General features: G+C 40.8%; 1 protein-coding gene across 2 annotated transcripts; it reads left to right on the top strand.

The window, feature by feature from the left end:
• The first annotated feature begins 1,192 nt into the window (after positions 1-1,192).
• Positions 1,193-17,726, top strand: LOC126370841 (nucleolar protein 6). Of its 2 annotated transcripts, XM_050015915.1 has the most exons (15): positions 1,193-1,218; positions 1,636-1,719; positions 1,861-2,941; positions 3,680-3,950; positions 5,006-5,224; positions 6,745-6,849; positions 7,888-8,030; positions 8,648-8,824; positions 9,752-9,922; positions 11,088-11,388; positions 12,229-12,482; positions 13,274-13,482; positions 13,676-13,858; positions 16,031-16,132; positions 17,544-17,726. In XM_050015915.1, the coding sequence occupies exons 2-15, from the start codon at positions 1,708-1,710 to the stop codon at positions 17,676-17,678; spliced, it is 3,363 nt and encodes a 1,120-aa protein (XP_049871872.1). In that variant the 5' UTR covers positions 1,193-1,218; positions 1,636-1,707; the 3' UTR covers positions 17,679-17,726. The 2 variants fall into 2 exon arrangements, with proteins under 2 accessions (XP_049871872.1, XP_049871871.1); XM_050015914.1 differs by lacking the exon at positions 1,193-1,218 and having other exon boundaries at positions 1,628-1,719.
• The last annotated feature ends 133 nt before the right edge of the window (positions 17,727-17,859 follow it).

Below are 17,859 nucleotides of genomic sequence, written 5' to 3'. Positions count from 1 at the left end.
GAAGTGGTTCGAGCACCGGAAGTCAATTTCATTACCATGAACACAACACAAAAAATATATGCTGAATTAACCTGCAATTGATTTGTACTTTATGGGTAAGTACCTACGAGTGGAAATAAGTTTCCGCTAGTATTTCCTACAACTTTTGTAGTATTTGATAAATTATTTTATAATTCTCAAGTTTTCTGGGTTAACCTTCTTTTATTTTTCTAGTTATTTATGAAAAACATAATAAATTCCAGTGTTCGAATGTTATTCGAATGCCCAATCTTCGAATATTCATTAAACAAAGTGTATCTATCTATTTTCGCTTCGTTCCAACAAGCCGCTTCATAACTCGAAAGTTCTGCGGACTTTGAGTTAATTCGTTTGGGGTTCGGAGTAGAAGTTTGCTCCGAGTGTGGGGGCTTAGGTTAGTTAGCTCATCATTCATCGTCATCACCTTTCATCATTTCATTAATCATCAAGAAAAAAAATACGTAAGACATGGCTGTATGGGCATAGTTCCCTTTGCCTTACCCTTCGGGGAAAAAAAATGTTACGTCACAAGTGTCAAAGTCAAAACACCACGGCCAGTGTTGCCAACTTAGTGGATTTTCCACTAGATCTGGTGGTTTAGACATGTGGTTCGGCGAAAAAATATTAGTTTTAGTGGTTAGTGGATTTTTTAGTGGATCAGAGTCCTTCCAGTTAGCGATAAGTGACGAATTTAACCACTAACACTACCGAATATGGTTTATGAGTTACTTGAGCGAAAGAACCAATATGATGTTTATTTATTAGTAATACATACAATTAGTTTCATATTGAGTAAGATCAAGATGCCTAAGCCATAAGTACACCCAAAAGTTTCGTGATTGTTGGTTACGTGACTCAGTTTTAAAGGATTGGTTGCAAATAGTCGAAAGCACTGGTGGTCCAGTTGCTAAGTGAAAATTATGTGGTATATTATTAAGGAATCATTATTAATAATAATTGAATAATTTACCCTGTCTCTAGCACGTCTTTACCTACGACGCGGCGCTAAAGAGGGGGAAAAAACATCCCACGATCTGATTGCACTGATTCGGCTTTGGGTTATCTAGTGAAATTCTGGTGGTTTCAGAGACCGCTCAGTTTTAGTGGTTTCTGGTGGTTTGCACGGCCGCATTTGGTGGGCTGGTAAAAATAAAGTTGGCAACACTGACCACGGCGCACACATGACATGGGGCACGTTGTGGCTTTTCGGCGGGAAACGGGAACGGGACAGTTGCTTTCTTCATTGAGTAATCTAAATAATTAATACGAAGTGGTGTTTTGTGGTTAATGATCGCATTAAGTTAGTCGGAAGACATTCGCGAGTGTTATTATATTGGAGTATTCAATAAACAAAGTGTATCTGCCTATTTTCGCTTCGTGCTGGGAAGCCGCTTCATAACTCAAAAGTTTATGCGGACTTTTGAGTTAATTCGTTTGGGGTTCGGAGTAGGAGTCTACTCCGAGGGTGGGGGCTTAGGTTTCATCATCATCACCTTTCATCATTTCATTAATCATCAAGAAAAAAATACGTCAGACATGGCTGTATGGGCATAGTTCCCTTTGCCTTACCCTTCGGGGAAAACCAAAACAAAAAAAAAAAAAAATGGGGCACGTTGTTTACACTATTCTAACCTAGTTACTTCCGATTATGTTGTTTGCTGTGTAGTTATTTTATGTAAACTTGTGAAAATGGTGAAAAAAGTAAGTAATTACTGTACCTAGATGTAAACCTTAAGGAACAAACTTACATTTTAATTGACAAATTAATGTTGAAAATACATCTTGGCCTCAGCCATCTTTGCGATCGAATGTTCCTTTTAATTTACATATTTATCGTTCTAGGATAAAAAGTCTTCGATATCTGAAGACGATGCAGTGTCTCAGGTAGTAAATGACAACGGAAAACGGCCTGCTGAGGCTGAAAACAAAGATGGGAAAAAGCGTTTGAAAACCAGGAGTTTGTACCGGCAACCGACTGTTAACGAACTCAATCGCCTTCAAGAAACGGAAACCTTGTTCAACTCTAATCTGTTCCGGTTACAAGTGGAAGAAGTGCTTCAGGAAGTGAAAGTCAAAGAAAAAACTGACAAGAAATTTCAACAATGGTTTACTGACTTCAAAAACTATTTAGATTCTATTCCTGAAGATGACACAGAGTACGATTTAACAGAGCAGACATTAGCTAAAAAGCTCAAAATTAAATTACCTATAAGTAGCAATCTGTCTAAGACAAAATGTATGTTTAAATTTCATAAATTCAAAAGTGTTGACATTGTTGGATCGTATGCTCTGAATTGTGCTATTAATTCAAAACTTAGAATCAACATTCAAATTGTAGCACCAGCAGAAACCTATACTAAGAATGACTCAATAAACTACAGATACCACAAGAAGCGAGCAGCATATATAGCTTACATCGCTTATCATTTAAACAAATTTGATTCCATAGAAGAACTAAAATACACCTGTTTAAACAGTTGTGAAACAAAACCTGTTATAGATATCAAACCTACAGGAAAACTAGCTAACCATTTCACGGTACGGTTGGACGTTGTGTGTGAATCTGATGCATACAAATTGCATAGGTTCAGTCCGATGAGGAATAACCTGAGAGAATCTTGGTTACTTAATGAAGAACCGCAGGAAAATGTACATAATGTTGGCCCACCTACTCCACACTACAACTCAACCGTTCTATCGGATTTGACTGCTTGTGAAAATCAAGAATTTCTTAATGAAACCTTGTTGAAATGTGAGAATTTGAAGCAAGCAGTAGTGTTGTTGAAGATTTGGCTTCGTCAACGTAACCTCCAAGTGTCTGGACATGTTATTAGTATGTACGTCGCATACTTGGTCGGCACAAAGAGGATTAATAACATCATGAGCAGCTACCAGATTGTTCGGAATGTTTGGATAGCGTTGAGTAAGTATACAGGTTTTTTAATATCTTTAAATTAATTTATAAGTTCGTTGCCTTGTCAGCTACATGTATTCTGTTAGTGCTATACTAAAACTGAATCGTCAAAATAATTGAAATTTACATTTGTAATAGTAGTATAATATATTTTTAATAAAATATACTTTTTTATTTTTATTTTATTTATTTTATTAATAGTAGTATAATATACAGTAAATATTCAGTTGGAGAAACTGTTTTTAAATAAACTCTGGGTTTATTTTACTTTATATTTTTTTATAAAAAGATTTGGTTTTGCTACATATTGAGTTTGGTAAACTATTAAATTATTATTTTTTGGATGTTTTCTCTCTCTCACTCTCTGAAACTCTCTTTATTAGTTTGAATTCATGTTTAGATCTTAGGTTATTGATATCACGTGGTTTCCAAGATTTATGCCCAGTTAATGGCAATAGGCTCGACGTCTATTACATTGCACTTAAACATAGCTAAGGAGGAGTGGGTGTGTACTTTACACTCCTGCCTACCTCTCTAGGGAAGTAGGCGTGATGCTATGTTAAATGTGTAAATTTTCCCACCAAAAATCTTATCTAGGGATATTGTTATTTTAGTGGGCCATGCCATGCCTGTCAAATATTCAGGTTAGGTAAGCGGACACTGAAAAACGGGATAATGCTAGGAAGATGATGATGCCTATTACTTTGTGCACGTTATGTCTTTTTCAAAGCACAATTCTCTCCGCAGAATCATCAGAATGGGACACAAAAGGCATCACCCTTCACAAAGGCGACGACTCCCCATCCATATCGGAGTTCCTGGAACACTTTCCCGTAGTATTCCTCGACAAGACAGGCTACTATAACTTGTGTTGGAATGTGTCTACTGGAACATATGCTGCTTTAAAACGGGAATGCACTCTGGCTGTTGATATGTTAGATAATTCACGTATAAACAGCTTTATTCCCCTGTTCATGGTGCCTGTTAAACCGTTGATGGAGTTTGACTATATTTTGAGGTAAGTTCAGAAATATCATACCCTAAAAAAAATATTTTTTTACTATTGCACGTTCATTGGGATAACCCTTGCGACATGGAAACCGCGCCGCGTGCGCCGCGAATTGTGTCGAGAGCTATGACCAATAGCCGAATGACGTGCATCTACGTAGATAACATTCCCTGCGTCTATTGGTCCAAGCCCTCGATATAATTCGCACTGCGCGCGGCGCGGTTTGTCATACAGACCCTGCAGATATATAGATAGACATTACATCAACAAAAGGATAGAAAATGGTACTACAATAGAAGCATCAAACTTGTTTCTAATCTCATATTGCCAAGGACTACTGTTACACTACACTGTTAGTGACATCGTAACGAAAACTTTGAGGGATGATTCAGACCATCATTCTGAGTTGATATCAAGTGGAATTTTCCGTCGCAAAAGTATGGATCGGAAAATAATTAAAAGAAACACAAATTTTCATGAATTTTTAACAGAAAATTCCACTTGATATTAACCCAGAAACATGGCCTGAATCACCCCCCTGAGTATTTGTTACGATGTCACTAACTTCCTGTATATTTCAGCATTGAACCACTGACCTTCACATCACCGGTTACCCTAGCACGTAAGACAGGGTCCATGTAAAATGATGTCCATTGACAAGCTACTTTATTAGTGTGAAATATTATATTTGTCAAGTTTAAAGAGGCTTATAAATAAAAATATTACACAAAAAAACACAAACATAAACAAATAGCCTATAATGTGTCTCACTGTTAGGCACAGGCCTCCCCTGAATCAACCAGAGGGGTTATGGAACATACTCCACCACGCTGCTCCACTGTGGCTTGTTGGAGGTGTCTTAATGGCTAATAGCCGAGACCAACGGCTTCACGTGCCCTCCGAAGCACGGAATCATCTTACTTTTTCGGACAATCGGGTGATTTAAGTCTGCAATGTCCTTATCAAACAAAGGACAGTCTCACAAAGTGATTTCGATTATGTCTCCATCGGGAATCAAAAATATTATTAAATAAATAAATATTAATGTAAACTTACTTCTACAGATTTAAAAACCTCACCAAACTCAAACAATCGATTGTAAGCAGAGCTTCCAAAGAGACGAAATTGAACTACGGCGTGGATCAACTCTCGCTGGTCGTTGCAGCCCTACATGCGCTCCTTGCTAAGGGGTTAGGGGACAGAGTAGATCTTATACAACCAATGATCGAGGCTGATTTCTCTTGGTCTGTTAAAAAGAGTCTGGAAAAGGCAAAGAAAGAAGGGTAAGTAGAAACAATTTTTTTTTATAATACGTACTCTTACTATGTGAGGAGCTCGGTGGCGCAGCAGTAAACGCGCTCGGTCTGCGATTGTTGAAGTTAAGCAACTTTCGCGAAGGCCGGTCATAGGATGGGTGACCACAAAAAAAAAGTTTTCATCTCGAGCTCCTCCGTGCTTCGGAAGGCACGTTAAGCCGTTGGTCCCGGCTGCATTAGCAGTCGTTAATAACCACCAATCCGCACTGGGCCCGCGTGACGGTTTAAGGCCCGATCTCCCTATCCATCCATAGGGAAGGCCCGTGCCCCAGCAGTGGGGACGTTAATGGGCTGGTGATGAATCTTACTATGTGATAGGCTTTAGGATGTGTGTCTCAAGCGAAAGTCGCACTTTAAACGCGTTTTCGTACGAATGCGACTCGGCGTACCAGCACGATAAGTCACTGTGGCACAAGAGCACCTGCTTCTCAAACGAGGAGCGCCGGTTCGACTCCAGTACAGTCATGAGTAATATCATGTACCCACTTTAGAACCCTGTCGCACTATCATATTTGACATTTAATGAGACTTACGGTTTAATTTGTCAAAAAAGTTATTATGACATAGTTTCAATGTGTAGTGCTCGTGACCGTACCGGACTTGCACCAAGGAGTTATTTATTTGACTTAAGCACAGTTTTCACTAACACATTTGGCTTGACCATTATAGACGGCGATACGGCTCACCACCTATCACGTTGGTCTAACAGAAAGCTCGGTGAGGTGTGGGTACTTAGTTCATCTTCCGATGGATGTACCTCTGACCATCCCAATTGGGATATAACGTGAGCTTATGTTATGATATAGAATTGGAATTCTACTTACTACGATCCTGACACACCACTTTCTCTTCTTCTTTCTTCTTAAAGTCTTTTTGATGAAGAGTATACAGGGTGTTAGTGACATCGTAACGAAAACTTTGAGGGGTGGTTGAGGCCATGATTCTGAGTTGATATCAAGTAGAAATTTCCGTCGCAAAAGTATGGATTGGAAAATAATTAAAAAGAAAAGAAAAATTTTCATGAATTTTTGACACGAAATTCTACTTGATATCAACTCAGAATCATGGTCTGAACCATCCCCCTCAGTATTCGTTACGGTGTCACTAACACCCATACCTACTTATATGGCTACCGTATGTACTTGTACGGGGTGTAAGTGTCATCGTAACGAATACTGAGAGGGATGATTCATCTGATTATTCTGAGTTAATATCAAGTGGAATTTTCCATCGCAAAAGTATAGAATTGAAAATAATTTAAAAAAACAAAAAAAAATCATGAATTTTGCGACGGAAAATTCCACTTGATTTTAACTCAGAATCATGGTCTGAATCAACCCCCTCAGTATTCGTTACGATGTCACTAACACCCAGTATTTAGGGTATTCTTGACTTGTAAAACATTTGGTCGCGGTATTTGGTTCGCCTTTTTCATAAATAAATATGAAGGTAAAATAATATAATGCTACTCGTTCGTATCTTTACAGATTTGAAGAGAAATTGTCATTTGGCTTCATATTAAATCCTGAGAATGCCTTGAATGTAGTTCAGAAAGGACCATCCGCTAATTTGCCTGAGGCTGAGGAATTCAGGTAAGTTTCATATTATTATATGATAGTGCATCAGCGAAATATTGGAAATCAATTTTTTTTCCTCTAACTTGCGATCGGTCTTCCAACCATAAGCAATTTTTTGCTAAGTAGTATTGGCGTGTAAGGCATGCCCGCCCATTGTTGGGATGCTTGCATGTAGATTATTGTAGATTGCTACAGGTTATCCCAGATACATACATACATAAAATCACGCCCGTAATTCCTAATGGGGTGGGCATAGTCACAAGCAATCAAAGACAACTTGCAGCCACTGTTGATACGTTGTCGTAAGCTGGATATGATGAACCTTATGTTGATAAGGGATCAGCCTATCGCCCATAACATTAGTCCATCATGTTACAGGACAAAATCCCTCTGTCGGTTTTTACGACATGCCCGGGAAGACAAGCAGCTGAACGTGTTCTATGTTTTTTATTTGCTCACAGAACAGCATAGAAGCATTATCCCAGATCTAAATATCATATTCTTCTTCTATCGTGTCGGTTGTGAGGTGGATTACCAACCCCATCAACCCTGGTGTCCGGGTTACTATTGAACCACCAAAGGTCCCTGACATGGCTCATGTAACAACTACGTACTTACATCAGTAAGTAGTAACCGGGGCCAACGGCATAACGTGCCTTCCGAAGTATAGATCATCTTTCTTTTGGACAATCAGGTGATAAGTCTGTAATGTCCTATAACCATACTAGAGATCTGTATTTTCGTGTAACCACCGGGATTTGAAGCCGGGACCTCCGCAGACCATGAAGGCCGTTTATATATGGTATATGGGACCTAGACATAGCTGGCGAGCAGTGGGTGTACGGTCACGAGCATTAATATATGTATACACTTTGGTACCATATCACATTAACTTTTTGATAAATTGAACTGTAAGTCTCACTAAATGTCAAATACGTTAGTGCGACAGAGTCCTAAAATGGGTACATTATATTGCTCATGACTGTATATTCTATGCACCTTTGACTAAGCCTTCGGGGATGCAGGTATGATGTTATGTTTTCCGTTATCCAGGGCATTCTGGGGCGATAAGTCGGAGCTGCGTCGCTTCCAAGATGGCGCCATTACAGAGACCGTCGTGTGGAGCGCCGACACGCTCAGCGAGCGACGCGGGGTGGCCAGACAGATCGTCGACTACCTATTGCAGCTTAAATACGGTGAGATCACTGTTACAGCATAAAATAATAACGCATTTCGGGTTCTGACGGATTTGCCGCGATACTATAACGCCTCTGGAATGTTCGCGGAGGCATGAGTGGACGGTTTCCATGCAATCTTGCGTAAGCGACTTGCTTCACTGTTGGAACGAGTACGCGGCAGCTCCAACAGAATCCTGAATGCGATCGCCGATAAATACGATTCGCCCTTAATGTGCCACCTGATTGGGATGGCGGGCGGATTTAAATCCGAATATCGTCCACCTTATTTTGTAAACTAACTTAGTATGTAAGTTTTTGTTACTAACCCTATGGATCTTGTCCGAATTAATACTTTTTGAATATAAATATGAAATACTCAATCTTCTATCGTGTGGGTTGTCAAGTGGATTACCAACCTCAATTACTACGGAATTTGTTTGAAAAAGCACGCTGTGACGTCATAGAAAAACGTGATAAAATTTCGGACTAATTATTACGTTTTTCTTATTTAAATTTCATAAATAAGTTAAATAGAAAAAATAAAATGTTTTTCGTTAGTTTTAGATTCGTCTTTATTTAGTAATCAGAAATTCATAATTTATGTTGAACGTAGTACACGACCCAATTATCCGCAGACATCTCTCCGTCGGAGTTGTTCCACGTGTTCGACCAGCTGGACAGCTTGACAGCTCGCAAGCAGTACGCGGCGGAGTGCGAGGAGAGTTCAGTGGCCGCGCTGCGAGCGTTCGATGAGCTGCGCCGCGACCTGCGCGCGGTCGCCGGGCTGCCCTTGGACATCAGCGCCGTCTACGGTAGGACTCTGCTCGGAGCGAATAAAAAGCATAGACTACGTTCAGCTGTGTTGGGAGTAGACAAAGCTAACATTTTTCTTTTTAATTTGGTGCAATAAAGTGTATTTCTATTGTATTGTATTTTCAGAGAGACATTCACATAGACTTAAGAAAATCACGTTACGTTACCCGTCAAAAGAGAATATAATTCACAAAAAAAAGAAAAAGTAAAAAAAAAAGTTTATTTAGGTAAAATCTACGACACACATATACATTTACAACATTAAAATATACACACATTAAATTAACATTTAGTTGGAAAACATAAGGGTGCCGCAGTTCACCAAAAAAGGCCAAAAAGTCTTAATAAAATATCGTAAATCTTCCATAAAATCTTTATCTTTTCCAAGTGTCTTTGGTGACTCCCCAATATTCAGTACCTACTAATATTTCTTTAAATCGACAAGTCTACAGTTACATGTAGATTTAAATATTCTAGATAAATGGCGCCGGCGTCGGCTTAATTACGATACATAATAATAATCATTTATTTCGGACTCATCCACATTGATTACATCCATATTTGTTAGTAAAATTGCAAGCTTACAAACTAGTGTTAGTAACATACAAATATATTGAAATGGCAAGTCAGGATGGAGTCCCCGACTGCATAGATCGAAAGAATTTCGCATGGACAGGAGGTGGTGTAACGGTTAACACGCTCGTCCCGGCTTGACAAGAGCTGCGGGTTCAAGTCCCGTCCGAGTCAAAAAAAAAATCAATTTGTGAGTTTCCTTAAGCACGGATAAATGCTATGAAAACAAAAAATATGAATAATACATACAATAATACAAATACACTTTATTGCACCAAAATAAAAAGAAATAATTACAAAAAGACTTAACTAAGTACACGGCAAATGGCGGCCTACATCTGTGTCCATTGCAGGAGTGTCCCCGGTATTCAGTTACTGCGACCCGTTGCCGCCGCTGCCGTCGGGGCCGGTACGTAAGCCGTGGCAGCGTGGCGCCACCTGTCTCATCAAGGATATCACCAGGGACGACGGCACAACTTGCGTTCCCGAATATACACCCGTTTGCAGGGCTGTCGTTGAGTTGGGTAAGTGATGGTTATCCTTATGTCTCCTATTCAGCGCTTATCGCTGTCGGCTCGCTAGGGTCGATTAATTATTTCAACTATCCTCTCAGACCACGCTCTAAGCCAAGGTTCGCACCCAACTGGGCACCCTCAGGCCTGTTGTCTTAAATGTGGCACCGGGTGAGAGCCCTCAGCGAACCCCATTTGTTAGGTTTTTGTGCGACTTGTGAGACTGTCCTTGTTAGGTGAGGATATTGCAAGCTGGAATTACCTGATAACCCAAAAAAAGGAAGATGATTAAGAAATGTCCTTAGAAAAGGTTCAGCACGATTTACTCTGAATCCATACATATGCCAAAAAAATGCCATGGTAGACCAGATATGCTCAATCCTACGACAAGCCACCATTGCTAGCCCTTTGATGACGTAAGTTTTACCACTGTGTTACCATCAAAAGGACACCATACAAGGCCTGTGACGTATATCAGGCTGTTTATGTTTTTTAACAGCCTCCGTGGTCTAGTGGTTAGAGCGTTAGGCTCACGATCTGGACGCCCGGGTTCGATTCCCGATGGGGACATTGTCGAAATCACTTTGTGAGGCTGTCCTTTGTTTGGTAAGGACTTTTCAGGCTTGAATCACCTGATTGTCCGAAAAAGTAAGATGATTCCGTGCTTCGGAGGGCACGTTAAGCCGTTGGTCCCGGCTATTAGCAGCTCCACCAACCCGCATTGGAGCAGCGTGATGAAGTATGCTCCATTCCTCCCTCCGGTTGAGGCCTGTGTCCAGCAGTGGGACGTATATAGGCTGTCTATGTTATGTTTCTTTTTTTATGTTTAGTACACTTATATCCAAATTGGAGCAGTCAGAGATGCCATCGCAACATGAACTAAGTACCTACCCACACAGAGCTGTTAGACCAACGTGATAGGTGGCCGTCCATAAAGGATGGATGGTCTTGCGATGGATGTACGTTTGACTACCTCAATCGGGATATAGCGTAACAGAAGCTCACTTATATTCCAATTGGGGTAGTCAGAGGTACATCCATCGCAAGATGAAGTGAAGTCTCAGTGCCAGTCAAGTGAAGTCCACACTTCACTTTATGTTAGACCAACACAAAGTGAAGGAGATATATAGTCGTGAGCTTGTGTTATGTTGTTATATTTATATCCCTTTCCTTGCAGGTCACAGTGGCAAATGGCCGGGTGAGATAGAAGCGTTTCGCTGTCTCAAAGCAGCTTTCAACCTTCAAATCGCCGAATGTTTGACTAAGCAATACTCCTTACCGACCCAGGCATATCCAACCCACATAGACGTGCTGAAACAAGGACTGGTGTTCAGACTACAGATAGCCCACCCTAAAGAGATCACCTTGCTAAGGAGAGAGGTGGAGAGAGGAGTAGTCAAGTATAGAGAGACGGAGGAGAGTAGCAGAGTTCAAAGAGAGACCATACTGATGCCAAGGCTTAGAGGAGCTTTGCATGGGTATGTAATATTGTTCTCACTCACACTTCTATTTTTGACTTGATTTATCTATTTTTTAAAGTTTTACCTGTCATATTCTTATCCGCCGAAAAGGGAAAGAAACTGATGATTGACAGCTGTTAATTTTAAAATGAATGAGTGAACGAATGAATAACCCGGGCGAATCAAATAGGTATCTCGCTGATATGCTACCCGTTTGAGGTGTGCTGTCAACGTAATTTTATCCGGTTATTGGCCAATGTAAATGTATTGAAAAAAAATTGTTTAAATTTCTACCAAAAATTGATGTGTTGCAATTGATTTGTTTCATAATGTTTATGCGTGTTGTAAACCCGTCCCTTTCATTTTCAGCGGAAAAGAAAGTGACAGATATAACTTAGAACAAAATTAGTAGGTGTATTCTGGAATCAGCATCATTGGTGCTAATTCCTGTAAACACCATCTAATTTTATTTTAAGTTATATCTGTCATTTTCTTATCCGCCGAAAAGGAAAGAGTCGGGTAATCGACAAGCATAAAATTTGCATCAATAAAACACACATCAATTTTAAGCACAAATCTAAAACAACCGTCTAAAAATTTTACATTTGCCAATAACCCGCCAGAATTATGTTGACAGCACACGTCAAACGGTTTGCATACCAGCGAGATACCTTTTTGATTCGCCCGTGTTATTCATTCATTTACTCATTCTTCCTAAAATTAAGAGCTGTCAATCATCCGTCCCTTTCCTTTTCGGCGGATAAGAAAATGACAGGTATAACTTAAAGTAAAATAAGGAGGTGTCTGCAGCAATCAGGGCCATTATCTTACTAAACATTTTCTTCATCTTTCTTCCAGTCTTCACCAAAAGCACCCGGCGTTCGGCCCTACAGCTTGCATATTCAAGCGGTGGCTCGCGGCCCACTTGTTATCTCCACCACACTTCCCCACCACCCTGGCGGAGCTCCTCACAGCCGCCGTGTTCCTCCACCCAGCTCCACTGACTGCTCCACTAACTCCTCTAGCTGGGTTTGCGAGGGTCTTATGGCTGCTAGCTGAGACAGATTGGAACACGGAGATGATTCTTCTGGATTTTAATGAGGATATGAAGCGTAAGTTGACTTGGCAGTTTTTAAATTAACCCAGAAGACCTGGAAGGACGTACAATGACCAAATTGGAGATGTCCTTAGAAAAAGTTCAGTACAATCTAATCTGAACCGACCTGCGTGTACGAAACGATTGATGAATGTGGAGGAAGCAAGAGAAGTGTGACAGGATGGAAGCAAATGGAATTCCATAGTCTCTGCTTACCCCGGTGGGAAATAAGGCGTGAGTTTATGTATGTAATGTATGTTCAATTTTGAAATTGGACGCCGACGTGCTTTCGTCTGTAAATTCCCGCGCGGTGTCATTACCTACTTAATTTTTCGGGGTGATTGCTTATCAAAATATGCTAATAAATTGCAATAAAATTACAATTTTAGCCTAAGTACCCTAGGCCGGTCATAGGATGGGTGACGAAAAAAAGTTTTCATTTCGAGCTGGTCCCGGCTGCATTAGCAATCGTTAATAACCACTAATCCGCACTGGGCCCGCGTGTTGGTTTAAGGCCCGATCTCCCTATCCATCCATAGGGAAGGTCCGTGACCCTAGACTAAGTGCTTAATGTAAAAACAAATGTCAATACTATTAATTAGTTCAGTGCGCGTAAAATAACACTAGGCTATGTTTCTGTAACAATATTTGCATGCTATTGTTGATAGCTGATAAGGAGAGTCTTTTATGAGCATCCATCTATTAATGTACCCTTTTCAAAAGCAAATAAAGAGTATTTCTATTTCTATTTCTATTTCTAGGGTTGATGATCATTGAGAGAAGGAACATGACCTTTTGTGATTCCAGCTGAAGAAATAGCAGAGATAGAACGTAAATTCTCGGAGCGTGACGCGACGGCGCCGTGTATATACGTGGCGACGTCCCTGGACGGCGCGCTGCCGGCCGGCTGCTGCGGCGCGGCGCGGCCCGCCGTGCGCCGGGCGCAGCTGCTGGCCCGCAGCGCGCGCGCCTACCTGGAGGATGCTCTACTCAAACAATACAAAGATAATATACTGGTAAGCTGGAATCTGGAGCTGGGGCCTTTGGCGGCTCAAGAATAACCCTGACACCAGGGTTGATGAGGTTGAAAATTCACCTCACAAGGTAGAAGAAGAAGCTGGAATATTTAACCCTGACACCAGGTTTGATGAGGGTGATAATTCACTTCACAAACCACACAATAGAAGATTGAAATATTTATCTTTACAGGCAGCCTTCGTCCCTTCCTACTCCGGCTATGACGTGCTAATCCACCTGCATGACAGCGCAGTCCCGTTCGCTACGGAGCGTGTAGACAGACCAGCGTTATTGAAAGCCGCGCCCGGAGACACGGCTGACATCATACCGGTGGTGGAGTTCCATGCCGTCGATAGATATTTGGAAGAGCTGAGGGTGAGTTGGAACTTTTATGATATTTTTTTTATCGTGACTTATATCTAGGGGTTAAAAAGACCTTTTTTGGTTGGGCTAATAAAAATGATTGATTGATTGATTGAATTCATTTCACAACCCACACGATAGAAGAAGTTGTCATATTGTGTTCTCATGTGTACAGATGACGGCCTCCGTGGTCCAGTGGTTGAGCGTTGGGCTCACGATCCGTAGGTCCCGGGTTCGAATCCCGGTGGGGACATATCACAAAAATCACTTTGTGATCCCTAGTTTGGTTAGGACATTACAGGCTGATCACCTGATTGTCCAAACAGTAAGATGATCCGTGCTTCGGAAGGCACGTTAAGCCGTTAGTTCCGGTTACTACTAACTGATGTAAGTAAGTAGTCGTTACATGAGCCATGTCAGGGGCCTTTGGTGGCTCAATTATAACCTGACAACAGGGTTGATGAGGTTGGTCACTTCACAACCCACACGATAGAAGATGTGTACAGATAAATCGAAAAGTCATAAAAATAGATACCTAGATAGATAGATAAAATACTTTATTGAGCACAATGGACACAAAATACAGAGATAAGGACAGCATATACAGAAAAGCACAACAGGCGGCCTTATTGCTCATGCAGCAATTTCTTCCAGGCAACCTTTGGGTACAGAAAAATTTTGTACAAGTATAATAATAGCGGGTTAGTGCATTCTAACAAAATAAATAATTAAAAGTACAACCTACATATTTATATTATACATATTATATAAAATTATTTATATATATATATATATATATATATATATATATATGACTATTATACATAACTAAATATTTATACATACATATAATAACACTATGGAAAAAGGAAAGAGGTTTAGATGGCGTTGTTCAGTTTTAATATAAAAATTACCTATTTCTCATTGCTCGGGTAGTACATACATAAACAGCCTATTATACGTCCCACTACTGGGCACAGGCCTCCCCTCAATCAACCGGAGGGGTTATGGAGCACATAATTACATAATTATTGAAAAATAACTAACTGGCAGAAGCATATAATATAATAATTGTTGCTTTACATTTGGATCAGATTATGTATAGAATTATGTTGCTTCCTATATTGCTTCTCTTTATTTTATATCAGAATAATAATGGGTGGAAGTTGTAATTGTACCTGGGTGTAATAACAAGGGTCATCGTTGATATCCAAAAACAATGATAAAAGATACATATGTCTGTCTGTTATCCACGAAATTAGAAGGATCATCATCATCATCAGCCGTACGACGCCCACTGCTGGGCATAGGCCTCCCCCAAGGATCTCCACGACGATCGGTCCTGCGCTGCCCGCATCCAGCGGCTTCCCGCAACCTTCACCAGATCGTCGGTCCACCTTCTAGCGGGCCTACCCACTGAGCGTCGTTCGACACGTGGTCGCCATCAAAGATCATCTTCCTAGTATTATCCCGTTTTCACAGGGTCCGCTTACCTAATCTGAAGATTTGACAGGTCCGCTTTTTACAGAAGCGACTGCCTCTCACCTTCCAACCCGCGCAGGGAAATCCAGTCCAATACAGGTTAGGTCACATACCTGCGAAAGTGCATTTCTCGGGAATGTGTGTTTCCTCGCGTTATTTTCCTTCACCGTTGAGCACGTGATAATCATTTATGATCCAAACTTAATTCAAAACAAATTGGACAATCATTGGTTTAGGCTTGTGCTGGATTCGAACCTGCGACCTCGAGGTGAGAGGCAGGTTTGGCGGCGAGGGTGTGCTGCCGCCAAAGGATGTTTTTCGGGGTACCGAACTGAGCATAGTACCCCGCTAGCCACAAGTTGGTAGTGTGACTAGGGATCGACGATCCAACAGTGTTGTGTTGGAAGATGTATATATGCGTCTTGCTGTGTAAACTTCGATACCGCGTTTCACGACCGCTTGAAGAATGTGGCGCCATCTGTTGCATGTGAGCGGAACTAGGTGGCCAACTAGTTGGGTCCGCTACACAGGCGTTGGGCTACCACAGCTTCCATGAAATTAGAAGGTTAACCGAAGGAAAAACTGTACAATGCCATCTATACTGTTTTTGAGGAACGTACCTGGAAAGTCCCTTATTAAGTTGTATGATTTGTAAATTATTAAGTAAATAGTTGTGTTTGATCATCGATTTATTTATTTCAGAGTGCGTACGAGGACTTCGCTGTGTTTTTCCACGACTGCTACGGCGGTGACGTCATCGCCGTGCTCTGGAAGCCAGATGTCGATGACGACAGAGAATTCCAGGTAGGTGCATGATTTGGGTCACCTCCCACTACGGACTCTAGATCTCGTAGAAGAGAAATTGTCAAAAGATATTTTGGTTTTGCGATGTGCGTGCTTCAATTTCACGTGGTTCTTTGTCTATCGGCATGTTTTATAACTATTTATTTATCATTATTGGTGCAACTGATTGATAATGCATCGTATTCCAGCAGCTCGAAATTTATGCCAAAGTATTTTTTATAGTTTTTCTTTACCTTCAAATAATTTATTGAAAACCTCTAGTTCCGAAATAAAATGCACGTTTTGCCGAAAATTTCTTCTAGGACGACACAATCCTTTTTAGTCGAGGCATAGACTAACGAATAATACTACTTATACCTAGAACGGCAACTCCCCGCTCCCCACCAGCGGCTGACATCCTAAACCTTTTATCCCCTCTTGGGATGTATCAATCCTTCCTGACCGTATTCGGCCACAGCGACTCGACAACTAATGAGAGCGTCGTTCGTGTGCTCTCATGTGACTGACATATCCGATCTTAGCATTAAATGTACGACCGCATTCAATGCACGTCAGCACTCCTCCTACATAGTTATAATTTATGGCAGCAGGTGGTCGCGCCCTGAGCTCGTCTCCTTTTGTATCGAGCTTCCGAAGTCTCACCTTCTCGAAGTCAAACACCTTTCTTGTCTTGGGATGTAGGGCTCGAATAACAGAGTTCCACTCCTCGCGATCTTTTGCAGCGTCTGTAGCTTGCTCCCATGACATGCCGAGAGTTCTCAACTCTCGGTCAACCGAGCATCGCCAGGTCTCTTGGCCGCCCCGTTGTGCGTTTTCCATGCGCACACCAGGTCAGAGCGGGACGGGTGTTCCACAGGTCTTCTAAGGACATGACCAATCCACCGCCATTTCCGTGTGCGGATATCGGCAGTATTTTGCCCAGTCGATCTCCACAGTTCTGTAAAGTGCGCAATGCGCAAAAGAAATGTCAAATAGCAATATTGGTTTTTTAGATGTATTGTTATGATGTGGCCTCGAACCTCCCAGTAGTTGATTCAGACGTAGTACTTAAAGATTTATACTAAGTTATGTTTAATTCAATTCCAAAAGAAATCAATTCCAATTCTAATTTAGATTTGATTTGATTTGTTAGATTTGATTTATTTGTTGCCACTAACATAGTATGTATGTAAGTTTTTATACTGTTACTAACAATAGATAGATAGATAAAATACTTTATTGAGCACAATGGACACAAAATACAGAGATAAGGACAACATATACAGAAAAGCACAACAGGCGGCCTTATTGCTCATGCAGCAATTTCTTCCAGGCAACCTTTGGGTACAGGAAAATACAATACAATACAATTATGGGACACATGGTCTGAATTAAAGTTATTGACTTGATTGATATTTATTTCTATTCTCAGCTATCAAACGCAAATGCCCTTAAACCAATCAAGAGGAAAGGCGAAGTGAAACACAAGGTGAACAAGGCAGCCATAGTGGAAGACTTCAGGATACTGGGCGCAGGACTTGTAAGAGATATCACTGTTAATACGTAGTTATATGTATATTGTTTAGCACTAGTAATAAACGATTGGTACTATGTAGTGTTGATTTTGTTTTTAAATTACATAATATAGAACATCTAGAGATGTATCGAATAGACGCCGCCTAGTCGGGAATTCTAACTAATCAGGTAATATCGTAGTAGTAAAACACTTTGTCCCTATTTTGGTTAAG

This window comes from Pectinophora gossypiella, chromosome 11, assembly GCF_024362695.1.
Source record: "Pectinophora gossypiella chromosome 11, ilPecGoss1.1, whole genome shotgun sequence".
In the NCBI taxonomy this organism is placed as follows: Eukaryota; Metazoa; Arthropoda; class Insecta; order Lepidoptera; family Gelechiidae; genus Pectinophora; species Pectinophora gossypiella.
Note: the sequence above shows the minus strand (reverse complement) of the source record. Positions and strands in the feature narration are given on the sequence as shown.